Source organism: Lycorma delicatula, chromosome 3, assembly GCF_047948215.1.
Source record: "Lycorma delicatula isolate Av1 chromosome 3, ASM4794821v1, whole genome shotgun sequence".
Lineage (NCBI taxonomy): Eukaryota > Metazoa > Arthropoda > Insecta > Hemiptera > Fulgoridae > Lycorma > Lycorma delicatula.
Genome location: NC_134457.1, coordinates 222,733,610 through 222,754,269, shown reverse-complemented (window position 1 = coordinate 222,754,269; position 20,660 = coordinate 222,733,610). Strand labels below are relative to the sequence as shown.

The 20,660-nt window shown below is 32.5% G+C and overlaps 1 protein-coding gene across 5 annotated transcripts in view; it reads right to left on the bottom strand.

The window, feature by feature from the left end:
- LOC142322467 (low-density lipoprotein receptor-related protein 2-like) overlaps positions 1-20,660 on the bottom strand; it is a 93,576-nt gene that overhangs the window by 9,085 nt on the left and 63,831 nt on the right. For 4 of the 5 annotated variants that reach the window (XM_075361581.1, XM_075361580.1, XM_075361583.1 and 1 more), the window contains exons 3-7: positions 9,566-9,825; positions 8,930-9,104; positions 8,561-8,807; positions 8,109-8,330; positions 6,145-6,464 (exon numbers count right to left, since the gene is read on the bottom strand). In XM_075361581.1, the coding sequence (XP_075217696.1) occupies positions 6,145-6,464; positions 8,109-8,330; positions 8,561-8,807; positions 8,930-9,104; positions 9,566-9,825 (1,224 nt within the window). Of the gene's footprint in view, positions 1-6,144; positions 6,465-8,108; positions 8,331-8,560; positions 8,808-8,929; positions 9,105-9,565; positions 9,826-12,270; positions 12,456-20,660 lie in introns of all 5 variants that reach the window. The other variant, XM_075361579.1, reaches the window with a different exon arrangement.

Below are 20,660 nucleotides of genomic sequence, written 5' to 3'. Positions count from 1 at the left end.
TGTTTTAAAGTATGCTAATATATGGTAATGAAATCTAAGAATCTGATTTAATCTGTATCAAATTAAATCAATCATCTGATATTTAATATGATTATATTTAATTATAAAATACTAATATTTATTTGGGCTACTAAGCCAAATAGGCTTAGAAGCCTATTTATATTATAAATGTAATATAGGCCCATTTATATTATAAATGTATGTAGCCTACGATATACTGTTACTACATTCGGAAATTTCAGCATTCGCAATACAATGTCCAAACAATGTTTCTTTTTCATTAGTTCATTTAACACATGCTTTCCAATTGGAATGTAGTTTCTATATATATATATTGAGTGTTAATCCATTCAAACGTGTATTTCCAGTAGAATTACACAAATATGTTTTTAGACAGCATAATGTTGAGAAACATCGTTCATTTGTATATGTGGACGCTCTCAGTGGGGAGTGCGGCTAGTATTTCTAATAAAGTGAATATATTTGGCATTATGTTGGGATTGCACATAGTTAACCCATCTACAGCTATTTTCGGTTGGTCTCCCTTCTTAAGATGTACAATTTTTCTGTACCATAATTTTAATTCATTATTCAGGTCTTCCTAACAATCGCTTCTTATGTCACTGGCATAGAATTCTGTGACTGAAGTGAAAGCAGAAACTTGAGACGGCAGGTCTGGGTTTGTAGGTAAAAGGAACTGAAAGCCTTTCAGTATTTTCCTGTGTTTCAAGGAATGTGAATCTCATTGGGGCAAGAAGGTATCCAGAAACGAAATAAAAAGACAAGACAAGATACGGAAGTTCTGGCGTCACTGATGATAAGTCCCAGTTTACATGATTTTTTGCTTGTGCTACCATGCGAGAGATTTGAATGGAGGACCCCAACCTATTCAAGACGTTAGAAGCACAAATGAAAATTTGAGAAAATTCTTCACCAACATTTTTGCGTATACATTACATTTCACTGCTAATATCTTCAGCTAGGTTGACAGCTTCCATGAGATCAATCAGTAGTTGAATTCTGCAAGAATTTACACGATGGGAGACTTAAAGAAAACAGTCACTGAATACAAAATTGCGATATCACAAATTGACAGTCAGTTAAAGCACATAAAAGTGAATTTGCTAGTAAGGATAAGTCTTTGTCATTCCCTTCTGATATGCTTTGAAGGGTTGCAATAACAGGGTCATACAATTCCACCACTGCAGCCACAGAATTATACCTTTCCAACCAATGTGTTGCGCAAAGTTGAACGAGTTTTTCACTGCATGAAGTTGTAGTTTCCATTTCACTTATTGTCGATTTTAAAACAAGTTGCCTTTTAAGGGGTATTAAGAAATTTATACAAATAATCTATACAGTTTCTAATGGCAGATACTTCAAAAGCACTGGATAAGGCTAAGCTGGCTGTATGCTGAGCAGTGGACATATAAAGCTGACGGAATTATTTCCTTTACATTTGTCTGGTCTCCGTTTACTTTTCCTGACATAGACATAGCTCCGTCATACCCTTGACCACGAATCTTATTTATGTTTACATTTAATGAACGTAACTTGTCCAATGTCGCTGTTGCAATTCCTTTTCTAGTCACATCATATAGTGGTATGCATTAGAGGAAGTTTTCCTTCACAGTTAAATTTTCTCTATCAACATAATGAACATACAGTGATAACTGTTCTAAGCCTGATATGTCTGACGTCTCATCGGCGAGAATAGAGAAGCAACTGGAGGCATTAAGTTCTTTCACGAGATTTCAATCAGGTCATTGCACAGTTCAATTATTTCATTTTGTATTCTAGGACTGCTGTACTGCGCATTTCCAACACTGTATGTCAACATATTTTTTAATACAGTATCAGTCTTCAAAAGCAAAGAAGTGCCCTGAAATTGCCATCATTTTCTTTTGGTTCTTGGTCGACCTTGACCTTTATTCATTCCAAATCCCTGTGGCCTAGCAGAGTGATACATTGTTTTCCGCAAAACAAAATCCTCTCAATAATAGAAATAAGTTTTTTCCTGTTCTCCAGTTTCTTTTGAGTTATTGCAGTATCTATTAACACTTCTATAGACTTTTTCGTCTCACATGAAATTTCAGTCAAAGTACCAGCTACCTCCAAACTTTCTTTGTCAAAGACAGACACTTCTCATGTTCTGAAAATCGATGATGGCATCCTTCCAGTTGTTAAATTTCTCACTACAAAGTTTACCTAAGGGTTGCATGCTAGATGCAACACCATTTCTTGGAGCAAAAAGTGCACAAAATTTACAAAAACTCCCTCCCTTAAATTCAGAATATGTAAGACACTTCCAGCAGTAAAGCCATTTAAACAAAAATCGCAGATTTCTCTTTCCTTTTGTTGGAAAAACAAACCCTGGATTTGGTTCCCAGATATTGTTCAAACATCCAGTTTCTTGTTCATTAGACAAGAAACACGTAAACACTAATATCATAAGTGTGTAGTCCACTGGAACTTGAAGATGTTGAAGCTTCCAGAACCAGAAAAATACACTTATCACTTCTAAATGATTCAGCGAGCATGTTAACATTATTGAGTGATGTCAATGTACATTCAATGCCAGCCAAGTTTACACAAGAGGGTGTGAAACTAGTTTTGAGAAGAATGTTTGCGACAGCATCGACATGTTGCGTCAGCGAAGATATATTTGGCAATGTGAAATTTTCACTAACATTACAAGAATCACTACTGGCATGCCACTTTTCCTAAAAAATTGTAAAATTGAACTTTGAGGTCGCTTAAATATATTAAAGAACACGGAACGATAATGTGAAGTTTCTATTTAAAAATATGAAGTGTGAAATGCACAAAATGTTAAACAAACATTCCACAACAAAATTTGAACTCAAACTAATGAGTGAATACCATTTGACGATGCACAATATTTCATATATGCACTGCTGCCACTGCAGAGCTGTCCTAACAATATGTTTTAAAAGTAAGTTTATATGGTGTCAGCCTTATTTTAATACAAGGTTGGTATTATAATCATACCTTCTTATTAATCTTCCCTCTCTTTGATGATCTTCCCTCTCTTTCAGTAGACCAGGAGGGGTATACGCTTTGACACCAACCATGCCAGTGACAGCACTGCCGCCTTTTCAGAATGCTGAATGACGGCTACTGTGTCATACGTTAAGTGATGTACTGTATGTGACGCAGCTCCAAGTACAGGGATTACATTATTGAAGAAGGAATGGGATCTTATGTTAATAGATTTTGTTACTCTGACAGTGAGAAATTAGAGGAGAGAATGCGATGGATTTTTAAAAAGATGTTCCGATATATATGTGTAAGTTTATAGTATTTTTATTTTATATAGGCATAATATTGAAAAGTACTTGAACCTTCAAGGGGGCGGGTTCAAACCTGGTAACTCCCCCTTGTGTATTCCACTGACTGGGGCTGATCATGGGAGACTAAGCGCATATAGCTTCATACTCCCGGAATGATTCCCCTTTAGTTCATCCCTTGAAGTCCTTTTGGTGCTATCGTCTTTTAGCCTAACAGGAATACATCTTCCAGGAACCCTAATGTTTGGAGGAAGCAATGCACTCTCCCTTCTGGAGGGAGTCACATGTGCTGGCTGATTACAACTGTTCCATTTACCGAACTACAACAACTAAAATATTAAAGAGTGCTAACAATGGCATCCAGATTCAATTAAAATTAATATTGGCGAATTGGATTTAAAATTCAACATAGAAATCAGAATGATTTCTACTGTACAAGACTCCATCCGATCAAGACTGATTGATTTGTATGCTATATTGTTAGCATCCAGATACCTTGTACATTTTTCTTGATTGGGCCTATAAGAAGCATCATCCCTTGTTCATGTAGCTTTTTACATCTATGAGTCACCAGATAAGAATTTAAGAATTTATTATTAATTAGAACCCAAGAAAATAATGTTGGTTGGATACAAAAACAATGAATCACTAGTGTTTAGATACACCTGATTCAACCAAGCCTCAAACTCCTACTAGAGAAGGATAGTCACGTACCTCTATTTTCTTCTCTTCTATTTTAATGACAACATTAGCTTGTTATCTAATTTGTATCTAATTTTTTTTTCCTTTAATTGTTGTAGTGTAATAATTTTCATTGTCCGTGCCCTTACATTTTTCTATAAATTCTTTTCCCGATCTGGTAATTCTTCTGGTCGAACAAAAGCTTTTGGTGATGCCATTGTCTGTATTACAAGGAACAAATTGTTAAATGGACCTGCTATTCTAAGAAAAGAATCCCTTTTAGTTCCTTCTAGATTTTTCTTTTTCAATATTATTAATAGTATAATTTTTATTACCTTAGGTTAATAACACAGTGTACTGAGGTGGTGAAATTTATTAACTTGTCTTCCTTCCAGGAGGTAGAATGTTTAAGACTTGGCTGGACCAGTTATATTTTAACACTAATGACTTGTCAATACTGTCTTTTAGTGTACATCTGTTGCCAGATGTTAATTAACACACCTTTGCTTGGTGATCCATAAATATAACAAGTAAAATAATATTTATGACACAACCAAGGGATCCAGCTGCCTGTGAGCTTTGTATCAACAATGCAATATTAGATATTTAGAAAATTCCAGAATATCAGGCAAATAAATCAACCATTCAATAGAAGAATTTCAATTATTGTACTCAAATGCAATAAGACCATCTACGGTAAGATACATGTACAAGAGATTTTTATCCATTCTTTTTATTCTTCTTTTTACTGTCTTATTATGATTTTTGCTGTAATCTATGTCTTCTTTATTTTTCATGATGCGTTTCTTTTTAATATATTTTGGTGAAGTGCATTATCTGATGTTTCCTCTTTTTGACCTGGATCTACTCAAGGGCGGGCTTTCTGTGAGCAATGGGTTACCCAGGAGTCCTCTTTTGGGCTCACATTTACGTAGTGTTAGGTCTTTTGTTTTTTCTTGCACATAATGTAAATAATGATTTTGTATATGTGTATTTTACTCTGTTTCCATATGTTAAGTTAAGGGATGTCTATTGAAGTGTTTTTCACGGGCTGTTTTTTAATTGCCTCGACATTAAGTATGGACTTCTGCTGTATCAATTGTTTATAAGGGACTTGTGAAGTCTTTGTCATTTAATTATGTCTAGTTGTAGGTTTTTTATTCTTTTTGCCATTTTTTATATTTGTTGCTATCTTGTAGGATTTTAGGTCCATCATGACTGGTTAGAATTCCAAAAATATGATGCCTAGAAACACTAGCAGTACACCCAGGGAGGTACTGCCTGGAAAACAAATGTATATATGAATGAGTATATTATATAAAAAAAAAAAGGACTGGGGCAAGAAAAATAAGGTCGCCAGGGGTCAAATCATGGACACGTGTTGTGACAAGGGAGGTAGCCTCGATGCTGAGGACATTTCTAGTCCATCCACATGCAAGAGTGGTTGGATTGGGGCGGTCTGATGAAGTATTGAGGGCCCTCTACGTATGTGAGGTGGGTGTGCATGGGGTGCATACCCAGACTATGATTACAGTATATGGACAGGAAGGGTAGGCTTTCTGGAGAGGGCATCGTGGCAACCAGAAGCAGTGGTTGTGATGTCTCAATGAACCAGGAGGAACCCTGACAGGTAGGACAGTGATGTTAGCTGCATGCGCAGGGTGGATTAATCTACAGTGACATCACTCAGAACCAACCGAGGCAGGATCTTCTAGGTGATTACCGATTGCCCCTCAGTGGTTAAAAATGGTCCGAAAAAAAAAGATAAATATTCAGAGACTTACCATTACACTGTCATTTGTTCAGTCCCTTTGAAAGTGACATGATAATATTTAGTCAAGAATTATTTATTTTAAGAAAACTATATCAAAGTTGACAGATATAGTTTTCTTAACATCATGAGCTTAGGAAAAGGTCATTCCTATTTTTTTATTACACTGAATAACTATTCCAATTATCATCATAGATATTTTATACTTATATACAACATACTAAATCAATTTAGAAACATCAATTTCATGTAAAATTTGCTAAAAATGAAATAAATATAATTATTAGAAAAAATAAATCTAATAAAAAAAAAACCTGTTTAATAATTTATAATAGATGTGACATTATATAATGAAGTGTCAACCTAAAATAAGTAGTTTACCTTTTTAATAGGATTAACAGCTAATTCTTTTGGAGCATCAGCAGTTGTTTTAATAAGAATTTTTCTATTTGAACCATCAATCCAACAAACTTCAAGATAATTTTCATGAGGGAAAACATTTGTAAAATAAAGATTTCCAGCAATCCAATCTATTGCTAATCCACGTATACCACTGGAGCCAATTCCATCTTTGATAATATGTTGCATTTCTGTACCATTTGGTTTTATACGGAAAATTCCATTCCATGGTCCTCTGTTAAAATCTACCCAGTATATCCATTTTTCTGCATAATGAACATCAACATGCAGAATATGATGTCCTGAAAAATTAATAAAATATAATATTACTGCATTATTAATTAAAAAGGAAAGAAAAGTTATTTAAAAATGTAAACTTCCTAAACAACAGTTTGAACCAAATTTAATAAATAATATTCACAACAAAATTTTTCCATTCATTCTTGCAACTATTTTTTGTCACTGATTCTGATATTCTCACTCTCACATCAGTTGACATTATTACTTACAAATTTCTTAAGTTAGGTAGTCAAGCATTTAGAATATAACCATTGAGGTATGTTTACGTATGATTGTTTTTAGGTAGATTTCATATGAAAGCTACCTATTGTAATGGGTACCATGATTCAACTTCCAAAAAATTTCGACATATCTTCATGTTTCACAACCTTCAGACCCCAAAATCACCGTCATATATATATATATATATATATTTCACTTTCTTGTGAACACAATAACTGTTGTAATTTTGTGCCAATCGCTTTCAAACTTATACCTAAAATATAACGATCCAAAATCTCAGTCAAATTTGTTAATGGGCAAAATCAGACCACGGGGGTGGAAGTGGGAGGGCTTTTTTGAAAAAACAAAATATCACTACTTTCACTAACTTTCCTATTAAGTAAAATATCGAGTTTGTTTAAAGTTCCTACTATTCTTTGGATAAGAGCATAGAACTTATCTAAGTAAAGTTTTTTGACATCACCAACCATTAGCCCAGGGGATAAAAAAAATTGAAATCATACCTTCCTTAATAGGAACAGTATCAAATTGATTTACAGTGGTCGTTAGTTCTCTAAATATTACCTAAAACTTCTGCCTGAAACAATTTTTGATATGACCAACTTTTACAGAAGGGATGACCAAAATGTTGCTGGAATTGTAAAAAGAAGGGGCTTGTCGTATGCTAAATATGTGAAATTTTTTTTTCACATGCAACCACTGTCGTATTGAGTAAATTTGAAATATTTCTTAACTTTAAGGTGGAAATTTTTTTTATCCCCTACTTAGCACCAGTGAAATCTACCTCACCTTCCAGAGTACTGAAAGGGAATTTTATGTATTAAAGTGCAGTAAGAGAAAATATTTTTTTGCTGTAACAACCTTGATATTAAGATTGTTGTCAATACTGATGAATTTGTGACTTGCACCTATGAGATGTTTGAAACATTTTGATTCTATAAAACTGAGAAGGGCTTTCAAGTGTTCACCGATGTTTGTTTGAAGCTTTGTCTTGGTGGACCAATCAAAACCTAGTGTAGTCAAAGAAACACAGTTCTTTTCTTTTTAAAATTCTGAAGGTCATATTTTACTCTGATTTTTTAAATCTGAGAGCACTTATTCTGAGAGAAAGTTTTTTAATTTTGTTTATATTTGACTTAATTTAAATTTAATTTGTGAATGAGTAAGTCAGTGAGAATAATATTATCTGCATGTAATGCTACGTAAGTAAGTTATTCATATTTCTCATGTTATCTTGTTGCAATAAGATACCCAAAGAAATGTTATCAGTATAATTTTTTTTATTTTAAAAATAATTAACAGAATAATAATAAAAATTACAGAGAATTCTCTGTAGGAATCATTAGGAAAAATTATCATTTACGTACATTGAATAAGATAATACTTATAAATTAGAAAACAAGTACAAACATATTTATACGTACCAGAACCAGATATAGGTACAATTGCTTCAGAAGAATCATTCAAACTGTATCCACGTATAATATCCAGCTGTGACACAACAGCAAATGACTTATAATGCATACATCCACCATTCTCATCCTCTTTATAACCAACAGAACACCGACATACTCTATTATTACTGCTGCTTGGTATACAAAGATGTTCACAACCTCCATTATTGATAATGCATGGATGAATTGAAACTGGAAAAGACACAGAATATATTATAAGAAGTACATATTATATTATTTTAACAAAATTGAATAGAAGAATAATCAGTTGTAAAATAAAATCTAGATGTAATATTCTGTTGCAACTAACCTAAAGAGAAATTTTTGGGTTATGACAATAGATTTATTGGAGTTCATTTACTTATTCATCTACTTTGAAAAAATGATATAAACCACATTAACATTTAATATAACAGAATTACCTGTTAGTTTTCTAAATATTGTGAATGTTTTTAGATCAGGTTCATTATCAAGGAGCAGCCTAGCATTCTTTACTTCTGGAATTCCATCATCTTTTGTAACAATATCTAATGTTTCTACTTTATCATATCTTGGATCTAAATAATACAATCGTTTTTCATGAACTGCTAATGCCTTTGGTAATGAAATACTATTTGCTTCCGTCATTAACACATAAACTTGAGAACCATCAGTGTTCATTACTTTTATCTGTAAATAAAAAATATATATTATTTATAGATTTTATCTATAATCAGATGTTTTAAGCATAAACAGCCACCAAAATGTTAATTAAATTATTTATTTAAGTATAGTATACAAAATTCACAGACCTGTGGTTTTGGATATTGAACTGAAAAATAAAGTTTTTTCGTTTCCAAATCAATAGTAACAGCTTCTAACTGATCATCACTCTTTAGTAAAACAACTGGATTTGATCCATCCATATTAACTTTTCCAATTTTTGAAGGCACTCCATAACCACCGTCATCAACCCAGTACAGCTTTCTATAAAATAAAAATAATCATAAATTTAACAACATACCATCACATAGGGAAAAAGAAATATGTTTATATACTTGCTTGCATAAATTACACACACAAACACATTCACCCACACCCACATCCACACCCACACACACACTCAGAGAGAGAGAGAGAGAGAGAGAGAGAGAGAAAGAGAGCATAATTTAATATATCTGAACATAAAACAAATAAATTATTTATAAAATAATTTTTTTGTAGTGTTTTACAATATGAATAAAGAAACAATTCATGAAAAGATATAAAATAGCACATTTTTTTAAATATGAAATATTTAAAAAATGTGCATTACTGTATAATAAAATAAAATATAGCCATCACAAAAACCATAGTACTTTAAACTGAAAAACATATCAAAATAGTTATTTTAATACATAATTTAAATATGTTGCAAAATAAAAATAAGTGAAAGAAGTTTAACTTACCCTTCTTGTGGTTGTAAACAAATAGATTTTGGTTTAGCAACAGATGTTGCGCTACCATTATTAGCTAAAATTACAGTTCGATGTTTAATTTTTCCATCAACTTTTACTGCTTCGATGTTGGAAGCCAAACGATTACCAATGTATAGATTACGACCATACCAGTCAAATGCAATAGCGTATGGTGCCCCAACAATACCAGAATCTTGGCTGAGAAATTCTGTTTTATTACCACCTCTATATGGACTAGAGTATATTGTACACTAAAATAAAAACAAAAATTAATTAATTTAATAATAAACTTATAAAACAAGCAATTAAACTAATGACCAATCATTAGGTGTAGTGGTAAGGATGCTTATAACTGGATTATATGGAAATGCAAAGTTTTAAGAAAGGTGCTGCCCACTGCTCAACAGGAGGTTTATAGGTTTGCCTACGGGTGTGAAAGGAGGTTGTTTTGTCCTTGAAATGTACTGAAAAGAACATCTTTATTCAATATAGAGTGGCATCTTGGTGAGTGAAGGTGTTTTTGGTTCTCAGCAGATTATTAGTTTCACAAAATGGATGAAAAATGGAACGACTTTGTGTCAAATTTTGTTTGAAAACCAGGAAATCAGCTTCAGAGAGTTATGAACTATTAAAAACAGCTTTTAGTGATAAATTTCTGCGCTGGTTAATATTGTTTATCTGGTTCAACAGATTCAAAGATGGCCACAAATCAGTTGAAGTCCACCTCCAGTCCAGCCAACCTTCCACTTTAAAATCAACGTAAAGATTATGAAAGTTCCCAATTTAATGTGCTCTAATTGTAGACTTAAAATTAGGGAGTTGCCTGATAATTTGAATTTAAGTTGCTATGTGGTACAGACAAATTTAACTTACGATTTGAACATACATTGATTGTATGCGAAATTCATTCTGAAGTTATTGTCAGACTAGCAGAAACAACACTAACTTGAAGGGTCCCAAGAACTACTAATTAATTGACCGAAATTAATCCAGATTTTTTAAATAGGGTAATTACAGGCAACAAATCATAGGTTTATGGGTATCACCCAGAAACAAAGGCACAATCATTGTAGTGAAAGGGTCCAAGTTCACCACAACTGAAAAAAGCGCAACAAAGTCAGCCGAATGTGAAGATAATGTTGGTTATTTTCTTCGATTCTACTGGTATCATGCATTATGAATTGTCTGTTCTAGGGAACAGACAGTTAACCAGGAATACAATAAAGTGCCCTTTAGCATTTGCCCAAAAATATGTGGAAGAAAAGGCCTGCACTCTGGCAAGATAAGAATTAGGTCTCCTCCACAATAATACATGGGCCCATCATGCCTTCTCAATCGGAGAATTTTTGGCCAAATTTCAAATTCCTGTGCTTCCGCAACCCCCCTATTCCCCTGATTTAGCTCCTGCAGACTTCTACTTGTTTCCTAAATTGAAATTTTTTCTGAAAAGGAACCAATTTGACTCAAATGAAGACATCTAGACAAATATGGAGAGGGTTCATAACACCCTTAAAAAAGAAATTTATAAGAATCCTTCCAAAAAATGGCAAAATATTGCAATCAGTATGTTCAGTCGGAGAGGGACTACTTTGAAGTGATCTATCATAATAGTCTGTAACTACTGCCATTTTGAAATTATAAGCTGTCTTACAACTTTCTAATCACACTTCGCATGGTCTTTCATTGATACCCACTATGAATCTAAAATTTTCTCATATTTCATTTCACAATTTCCTCAATTAGAATACAAACAAAAAAAGGATGCCCAAAGTCATAAGAAAAAAAAATTATATCTTGTGAACAGTCAAAAAGATATGGGCTCTTTACAAGTAGTGCATCATGCGTAATGTAAATTATATTACAGAAATGTAATTCTATACATCAAAATAATTACATTTAAAAAAATTAATCCTTCCTCATTTGATGATTAGTAGGTTTCCAGACAGGAGTAATTATTTAGCACAGAAATATAAATACATGACTTCTGTGTAAAAATATACTGATATATCAGTATTACTGTTAGGTTGTAAAAAAATGTACAACAGTAAATAAATGGTAGTCACCCTTCAATAAAACTTATTATACAGAAATCTATTTTTGATTCTTAGAATTAAACAAGCACTTATATTACATGAGTTAAAATACTAAACAAGACATAATACTAGCATTAAGTACTTTTTGTTGTCTTTTATGCTCATTTTACGCTTATTATTATATGCATTTATGAAATGCATTTTTTTATTATTTATGTGCATTTATGAGATTAGGTGGGAATAATTTGGTGATAATTTTAAAAGCCAAAACATATATTCCTTGATGGCTTATATAATTTACAGAATGTATATTATAGTGTGCACAGCATGTAAAAAAAGGCCATTTCAATTGAGACTTGAACTCAGAACCAGCCTCCAAACTTCAACTGTAGGTCAATTTTTATAAATAAAAATAATAAATAAATCATAATCAATGATAAATTACATAATCAAGAAGTACTGATTTCTTTCAAGATTAATGATTAACTTATTCAGCCAATTACAAAATACATGTTAATTTAAAATTAGACATAAAAATTTATTTTCGACGAAATACTTAACATTTTTTAACGACTTTTTAAAATAAAAATATAATAAAATAAAGAAGAAAAATATATGATTAAATGATAAGTACAATTAATAAAATATTTAATCTTGACATACATTTTCACTATCTTCTTCTTTGCCTTCAACCCAAAACAATGTTTCAGTTTTACGATCAAAATCAATCTGAATACCATTTTCAATACCAACAATAGCCACCATGTAGCCACAAGTTTTATCACCAGGTAATAGGCTAACATCACTAATCTGTGTTTCCTTTACTAACACTAAGAAAGAAACCTCCTCTGTAAAAACAAAAATATAAATACGGGTGGATAAAGTGACAAATGAAGAGGTATTGCGGCAAATAGATGAAGAAAGAAGCGTTTGGAAAAATATAGTTAAAAGAAGAGACAGACTTATAGGCCACATACTAAGGCATCCTGGAATAGTCGCTTTAATATTGGAAGGACAGGTAGAAGGGAAAAATTGTGTAGGCAGGCCACGTTTGGAGTATGTAAAACAAATTGTTAGGGATGTAGGATGTAGAGGGTATACTGAAATGAAACGACTAGCACTAGATAGGGAATCTTGGAGAGCTGCATCAAACCAGTCAAATGACTGAAGACAAAAAAAAAGAGAGTTCAAATCGTTGTGCCGAAATCTTTTTACGCTACTTTGGAATAAATGAAGGGAGGCAGAACGCAAACATTATTTTTCTTTAAAAATCGTTAGGATTCCGCGGCTTAATCGTAATATATAAATAATTCTATCGATTAAATAACAAAGATAATAGATTCGCACCTACTAATACTTATTATAATTTTTACGATAAAATCAAGCGTTTTCATATTTTATTTAAAAATTCAATATCCCAAATTAAATACGATAATTTTTACTTAAAAATTAAATATCTAATATTTTACTTCAAAATCTAATACAATTTGTTACACCACCCGCAAATAAAATTCTATTTGTCACGTTATTAATCGCTTTCAAATCTTTAAAACTTCTTTCGTTCATCATCCTGCGAGTACGTAACCCACAAATTTAATTTTCAACTTTAAACGTACATTTTCCTATTTACGTTTCCAAAATTATTACCGTTAAGTAACGACGCTCAGATATATATACATATATAAAATAAATAAATATATCTCTGAAATATATGTAAGACCTAATGGCTCTTTCAGTCATAACCTTTATGAATTATGTATTAATCAGCCAACAATTTTCTGAAACTTGAAATTATACGGTCAAAAATCATTTTTCTTCTTTTTTATAATTATCTGTTTTGTAAATCTCTCCGTTCTCAAACAAAGAAAGATTTGTAAGTGTCGTAGGTGACTACGTTTTGAGAATCTTAATACATTGAGAATGCAATTGTATAGTTTAGTTACAATTAAAGGGAATAAGAACGATGGCGTATATCATCATATCTATCACATCTACTCACAAATATTTGTAAAGTAACTTTTAAGTAACTCTTTAAATAAACAGTTTTTATTTAAAAACTAAATATCTCTAATTTAAACAAAAATGGAATACCCGATATAATTTATTTAAAAATTAAATTCCCCGAATATTGTTTTTTATATTCGTATAAAGAATTTTATATGAAACCTCATTAATATTATCCGATTTTATTATACATTTAGAATATTATTAAAACGTTTACTGATATAAATTTAATATATAAATCGTTGTCTTTTTTTTTTATCGTTTTCAGGCAAAGTAAGTTTTTTTAATATTCAAATATGAGTAAATGTAATACAGCGGCTGACATTTTTACTACAGTATTAGCAATGGGTAACAGATTATTGATAAATGAGAAAACTCCATTAAGGGGAAAAATTCTGTTAATATCGGCAATTATTTCATTATTTTGACGGAAGTTCCGTCAACCTTCAAAAAAAGGGTTATAGTCATGATACCAAAGAAAGCAGGAGCAGATAAATGTGAAGAATACCGAACAATTAGTTTAACTAGTCGTGCATCAAAATTCTTAACTATAATTCTGTACAGAAGAATTGAGAGGAGAGTGGAAGAAGTGTTAGCATAAGACCGATTTGGTTCCACGAAAAGTATAGGGACAAAGGAAGATATTTTAGGCCTCAGATTAATAGTAGAAGGAAGATTAAAGAAAAAAAACAGACATACTTGGCATTTATAGACCTAGAAAAGGCATTCGATAACGTAGACTGGAGTAAAATGTTCAGCGTTTTAAAAAAATTACGGTTCAAATACAGAGATAGAAGAACAATTGCTAACATTTACAGGAACCAAACAGCAACAGTAATAATCGAAGAACATAAGAAAGAAGTCGTAATAAGAAAGGGAGTTCGACAAGGATGTTCCCTATCTCCGTCACTTTTTAATCTTTACATAGAACTAACAGTTAATGATGTTAAAGAACAATTTACAGTAACAGTACAAGGTGAAAAGATAAAGATGCTACTATTTGCCGATGATATAGTAATTCTAACCGAGAGAAAAAGGATTTAGAATAAACAATGAACGGCACGGATGAAGTCCTACGCATGAACTATCGCGTGAAAATAAACAAGAACAAAACAAAAGTAATGAAATGTAGCAGAAATAACGAAGATGGACAACTGAATGTGAAAATAGGAGGAGAAAAGATTACGGAGGTAGAAGAATTTTGTTATTTGGGAAGTAGAATTACTAAAGATGGACGAAGCAGGAGCGACATAAAATGCCGAGTAGCACAGGCGAAACGAGCCTTCAGTCAGAAATATAATTTGTTTACATTAAAAATTAATTTAAACGTCAGGAAAGGACTTTTGAAAGTAACTGTTTGGAGTGTCGCTTTATATGGAAGTGAAACTTGGACGATCGGAGTATCTGAGAAGAAAATATTAGAAGCTTATGAAATGCGGTACTATAGGAGAATGTTAAAAATCAGGTGAGTGGATAAAGTGACAAATGAAGAGGTGTTGCGGCAAATCGAAGAAGAAAGAAGCATTTGGAAAAATATAGCTAAAATAAGAGACAGACTTATAGGCCACATATTAAGGCGTCCTGGAATAGTCGCCTTAAATTGGAGGGACAAGTAGAAGGAAAAAATTGTACAGGCAGGCAACGTTTGGAGTATGTAAAACAAATTGTTAGGGATTTCGGATGTAGGGGGTATACCGAAATGAAACAACTAGTTCTAGATACGGAATGTCGGAGAGCTGCATCAAACCAGTCAAATGACTGAAGACAAAAAAAAATGCATTATTTTGTAGTATTATCAGTATTTATGTATATCGGAACGATTCAAAATACAGGCAAGCAATATTTGAAGATACTGTAACACTTTCCATAAATTCATTATTGTCGCACGATTTCATTTTTATGACAAATAAATGTAAAACAATAATCGGTTTAACGAAACGTTTTACGTTATCTCAAGCTTTTTGTTATATTAATAACGAACGTAAACTGCGGATCTTATTCCATATTGCCAATTTACTAACATTTTTTGGTGACCCCGACGTGATACTTTCAAACGTTCAGTTTGATTATCAGTGACAATTAAACGTGACTATTGTAAAAAAAGGTCTTTTAAACTTAATTAATCCTGATAAGTGAATTTATTAAACAATATTTTAAGCGTTAAACAAATCGAGTGAAATAGCGATTACTAAACGAAAGCTTCATCGTATGCAGCGAAACCTTATATTATGGAGCGATTTACAAATATTTTGTGACAAACTTATGACTGTGAGTATTGTACATTATTTTATTAAACATTTTAACACCGTAAACTTTAACGATCTACCAATTTAAACTAGCAATTATGCATATGAGATCAGCTGAAACCATCTGTATCGACTTTTAATACGCACGCATGATATGGTCGTTTCAACATTTTACACGAGTGTCTTCCTGATTCGTCTGTGTCTTTTAGCGTTCATTCATTCAGCTATCATCTTTCCACAACGTATCCTTTATACTTTAGCTTTTAGTATTGTTAATAAACAGTTACACCTGTTTACCTTGTGGATCGAGCATTAATAAAAATAAACTTTTTATGTAACAATATTTACAACTAGTTAAACATATTTTCAGTAAATGTTCAGTTCGATTTCATTCTTATGTTTTGATTTTGTTAGTATTTAAATTCAAGGTTATGATCGAATCTTGTAGTTATTACAGGCTATAGTAAATTTATTTTGCACTATCGTAGAGCTTATCGTATGTGTTTTTTAAAATAAGTTGTTTGGGTTTGTTTTCGATAACATTTTCTCTCGGCGCCAGCTTGTCTGACTGTTCCGTCATTTTTAATAGTGTCAGCGTATTTCTATCACGCGTTAATTATTGTTGTTTAATCTATGAAATTTGAGTTCTTGTATTTTTTTCTTTATAATGATAACGAATATTATTTATTATTTTATATTCCACTATTTAAAGTTAATTTGCTTGTGTCTGAATTTTATCAAATTATTGATTAATTATTTGACTACTTTAAATTAGGACGATCTGCACGGACGCTGAATACGAAATTGAAGAAAACGATTTGGCATCTTTATAAGATAATTACTATGAAATCGAATCTAAGATTAACAACATCCTTGCAAATCAATCCTCACCCTCTCTTCCCCAACCCATCTCCTTCTACTACTGAACAATCGAACACGACTAACATTAAATTCCCTGAAATTTCCTTGCCTTCATTTTCTGGAAAATATGAAGACCGGATTGACTTTCACGACGTTTTCGAGTCTACGATTCATAATTCCTCCAATTTAACAGATATTCAAAAATGTTATTATCTACGCTCTTGCTTAAAAGCCGAAGCTTTAAACACTATTAAGGAAATAAAGGTTTCTGCCGGTAATTATGAATCAGCGTGGACACTTCTTAAGCAGCGATTTAAAAATACTAGATTAATAATAAAAGCTCATATACAAGGGATATTAACTTTCAAACGACTTGACAAACCTCAATCTACCGCGCTAAAAAACTTATACAATACTATTAATAACCATTTGACTGCCTTAAAAAACTTAGTTGAACCAACTATCCATCAATGGAGTATGCTTTTAGTATTTTTAATTACAAATAAATTAGACCCCGAAACTAGAGATCGCTGGGAGGCGTATCACGCTAAGAATATACTAAGCTATAATGATGACGAAGATAAGTCTTCTGACTGCGAATCCAAACCGTATTCTTTTGAAAATTTAATGCGATTCTTATACAAACAAACAACGATCCAAGAAGTCCGGGAAGAAAATCGAACGATAAACACCAAAGGCCCGTCCTATAAAAATTTCCAGTCTAAACCGCATATTAATCGAAATGTAAATAATATTTCACGTCATGTTAGCAATATCAAAATTTCCAAATCTAAATGTGCAATCTGTAATGACAATCATACAACTTTTACCTGTAAACGGCTCACTAATCTTAACTCGTCTCAAAGATACTTAAAGGTTCGCGAACTCAAGCTACGTATAAATTGTCTAAGGTCAGGACACAAGACTCTGCGATGTAAGAGTCCCCGTTGTTGCAAACTTTGCGATAAGCGTCATCACAGTATTCTTCACGTTCTCAAGCTTCAACAAATGAGTTACCTAAGACTGATGTTAAAGAGTCTTCCACTCCGCAACAGTCTGTATCCGCCTTTTCCAATAGCGGTGATGAAGTTATTCTAGCTACCGCCATTATCCTTATTAAGGACTCTCAGGGCGTTGCTTACCCTTGTCGCGCACTTTTAGATAGCGGTAGTCAATCAAATTTTATTAGTCGGTCACTAGTATCAGCTTTAGGTCTCAAACAATGTAAAACCCTGGCATCAGTCGCCGGAATCGGAAATACGGGAACGTCAACAAATGCCTTTGTAAACGCTACAATTAAATCAAGATTAAACGATTTACGAGGAAGATATATCTCTGTCGGTTTTAAGGAAAATTGTTAACGATTTGCCGACTTCCTCCTTCAACTTAAACTTAAACGTAACTAATGACATTCAGTTAGCCGATGACGGGTTCTTTCAATCTAAACGAATCGACGTACTTCTGGGTGCAAGCATGTTTTTCGATATTCTGAGAGACGGCCGATTTAAACTAGGAAAGGATTAACCTACTTTACAAAATTCAGTTTTTGGCTTGATCGCGAGTGGCAAGATCGCGTCCAACCACGCATTACAGAAAACGTCTCTGGCTCTTACCACGACTTGTAATGCTTCAGATGAGAATTTGCACGATCTTATTTATTCATTCTGGAAAACCGAAGAGATTTCAAATAACGATGACAAATCCCTTGCCGAACAAGCATGCGAGCAACACTATATATCAAACGTAAAACGCCAGTCAGACGGCAAATTCGTTGTAAAATTACCTTTTTCGGATGATCCCACGAAATCATTAGGAAGGTCCAAGGAATATGCCGTTAAACGTTTTTTTATATCTTTGGTGGTCGGATTTAAATTAACCGCACATCTCGGGAACGGTCGAACTGAGACTGTTCGAGACTACACTTCATTTACACGTTCATACATGTCATCCTCATTACCTTACGGTGGTTCCGAAGGCTAAACAGTAAAAGAGAGAGAGGTCGACCGTTCCTGAGATATGTGATTAATTGAAACCCAACCGCCAAAGGAAAGTAGAATCCACGATCTATATAGTATTTAAAACTATATAAAAGTAACCTTTACTATGATTTGAAACTTAGAATTTTCGACTTAGATATCAAGAGCTGATTTGGCGTGACGAGTTCACCGCTACACCGATCCGGTGGGTCGATTCAAAGACGACATGCTAATATATAACAGTGTATTTGGTTAAATGAAGAAGACATAGGGAAATCGCTTCATTCGTTATCTTTATTAAGCCTGGCACGGGATGCTTATTATTTAAGAACGGTCATTTCATGTTTGTAGTATGCTTACGATTATTACAGTTACGACTTCTAACGTATGTGCAAGTAAAGCTTTTCCTTCGACTTCAGACTGTCTATCTGTATTCTATTTGTTCAAAACCAGAATATAAGTTGCAAAGAAAAAACGCAGTAATAATATTTATTATATAATAATAATTATTATTATGCGTGTACGTGATTTCTGTTTTTCAATATTTGTTTAATTTGTGAATGGAAATCGTCAGCTCATTTGTTTGTAATTTTTATTTTATTATGTTTTCGAATTTGTATATATTTATTTTGTATTAATTTCATTATATCTACTGATGATAATAGTTTAATAATCTGTTAAAAATCGATAATCCCTCCGACTATAAATATTATTTGATTACGTTTACCATTCCCTGAGGTACAAATAGAGCTTAAAATGATTGCACTGCAAAATTTTCTAGCGATGCCGACTATTCGCCGGCTTTTTTATTACTTCCTTGTATGAAGTAAAGGACGTATTGTAATCGTGAAAAATGCGGTTTTCAGATTTCAACGGAAATATCCATTTTGGTCAACCGTGAAACCATTTTGAGTAGTTTCTACGTGACGTCTCTGCGTACGAATGTATGTACGTATGTAAGTACAAACATACCTCGTGTAACTAAAAACGATTAGCCTTAGCGTGTTAAAATTTTGGATTTAGGACTGTTGTAACATGCAGTTGTGCTCCAATCCTTTTGATTGCAATCGACTTGACCCAAAAAAGCGCAAAAAGCAAGCAATTTGGATTTTGGACTTTTTCTTAACTGCAGTAATAAGTGCACATCGGGAGCTTTTCAAGGATATGTCATAAGTGATATTTTTTAGCAAAATATTTCATTTTAGTTAATGAAATATTTTGAAATTACAAGGGTAATACACATCGGTTCGAATTTGACTTCATTCCTTTTTTAACTTTTCTTTTTTAATTCAGATATATTGTTTTATTAATAATTATTAACAAAAGATTATTAGGAAAAAGATGTTTACAATAAATAATAATTCATTGTATAACAAAAAGCAATGTTCACAACACACGACAGAGAATACCACACCCAACGCACACAGACAGCAGACTGGCGACCGCTGATGACGACATTCTTACACAGCGGAGAACAATAATAATAAAAAACTTGGATTGATAATCCCAGTCCTAATGCGAAATCAGCCACACTGTGGTTTCTCTTAATAGTAATATTTTTAACTATTTCTCATACATTTATATAAAACAAAAAAAATAGAATGCTTAAAAAAGCCTTTTTTTACTTCAGTGCTGTAATATTGTAAAGAAATATTTTTTATTACGAGTATATTGTAATATACTCACGGGAAAATAATTTTATACAAGAATGTTTTACGTATTTTTTTGTTTGTTTTAAAAATTTAATAAAGTTTCTTACATTTCCAAATGTACACAAGGGGTTGTTTTTATTTATGTTGTAAAAAATAAGGTGACTTTACCAGCCATATGGTGACTCAACCGTAATTTTCCATCGGATTGTCTTTGATTGGAGGGATATTACTTCAAATTACATTCAACGTAACGTCACCATTTCTTATCTGTTAAATACACACACACAAATATATATATATATATATATATAGTA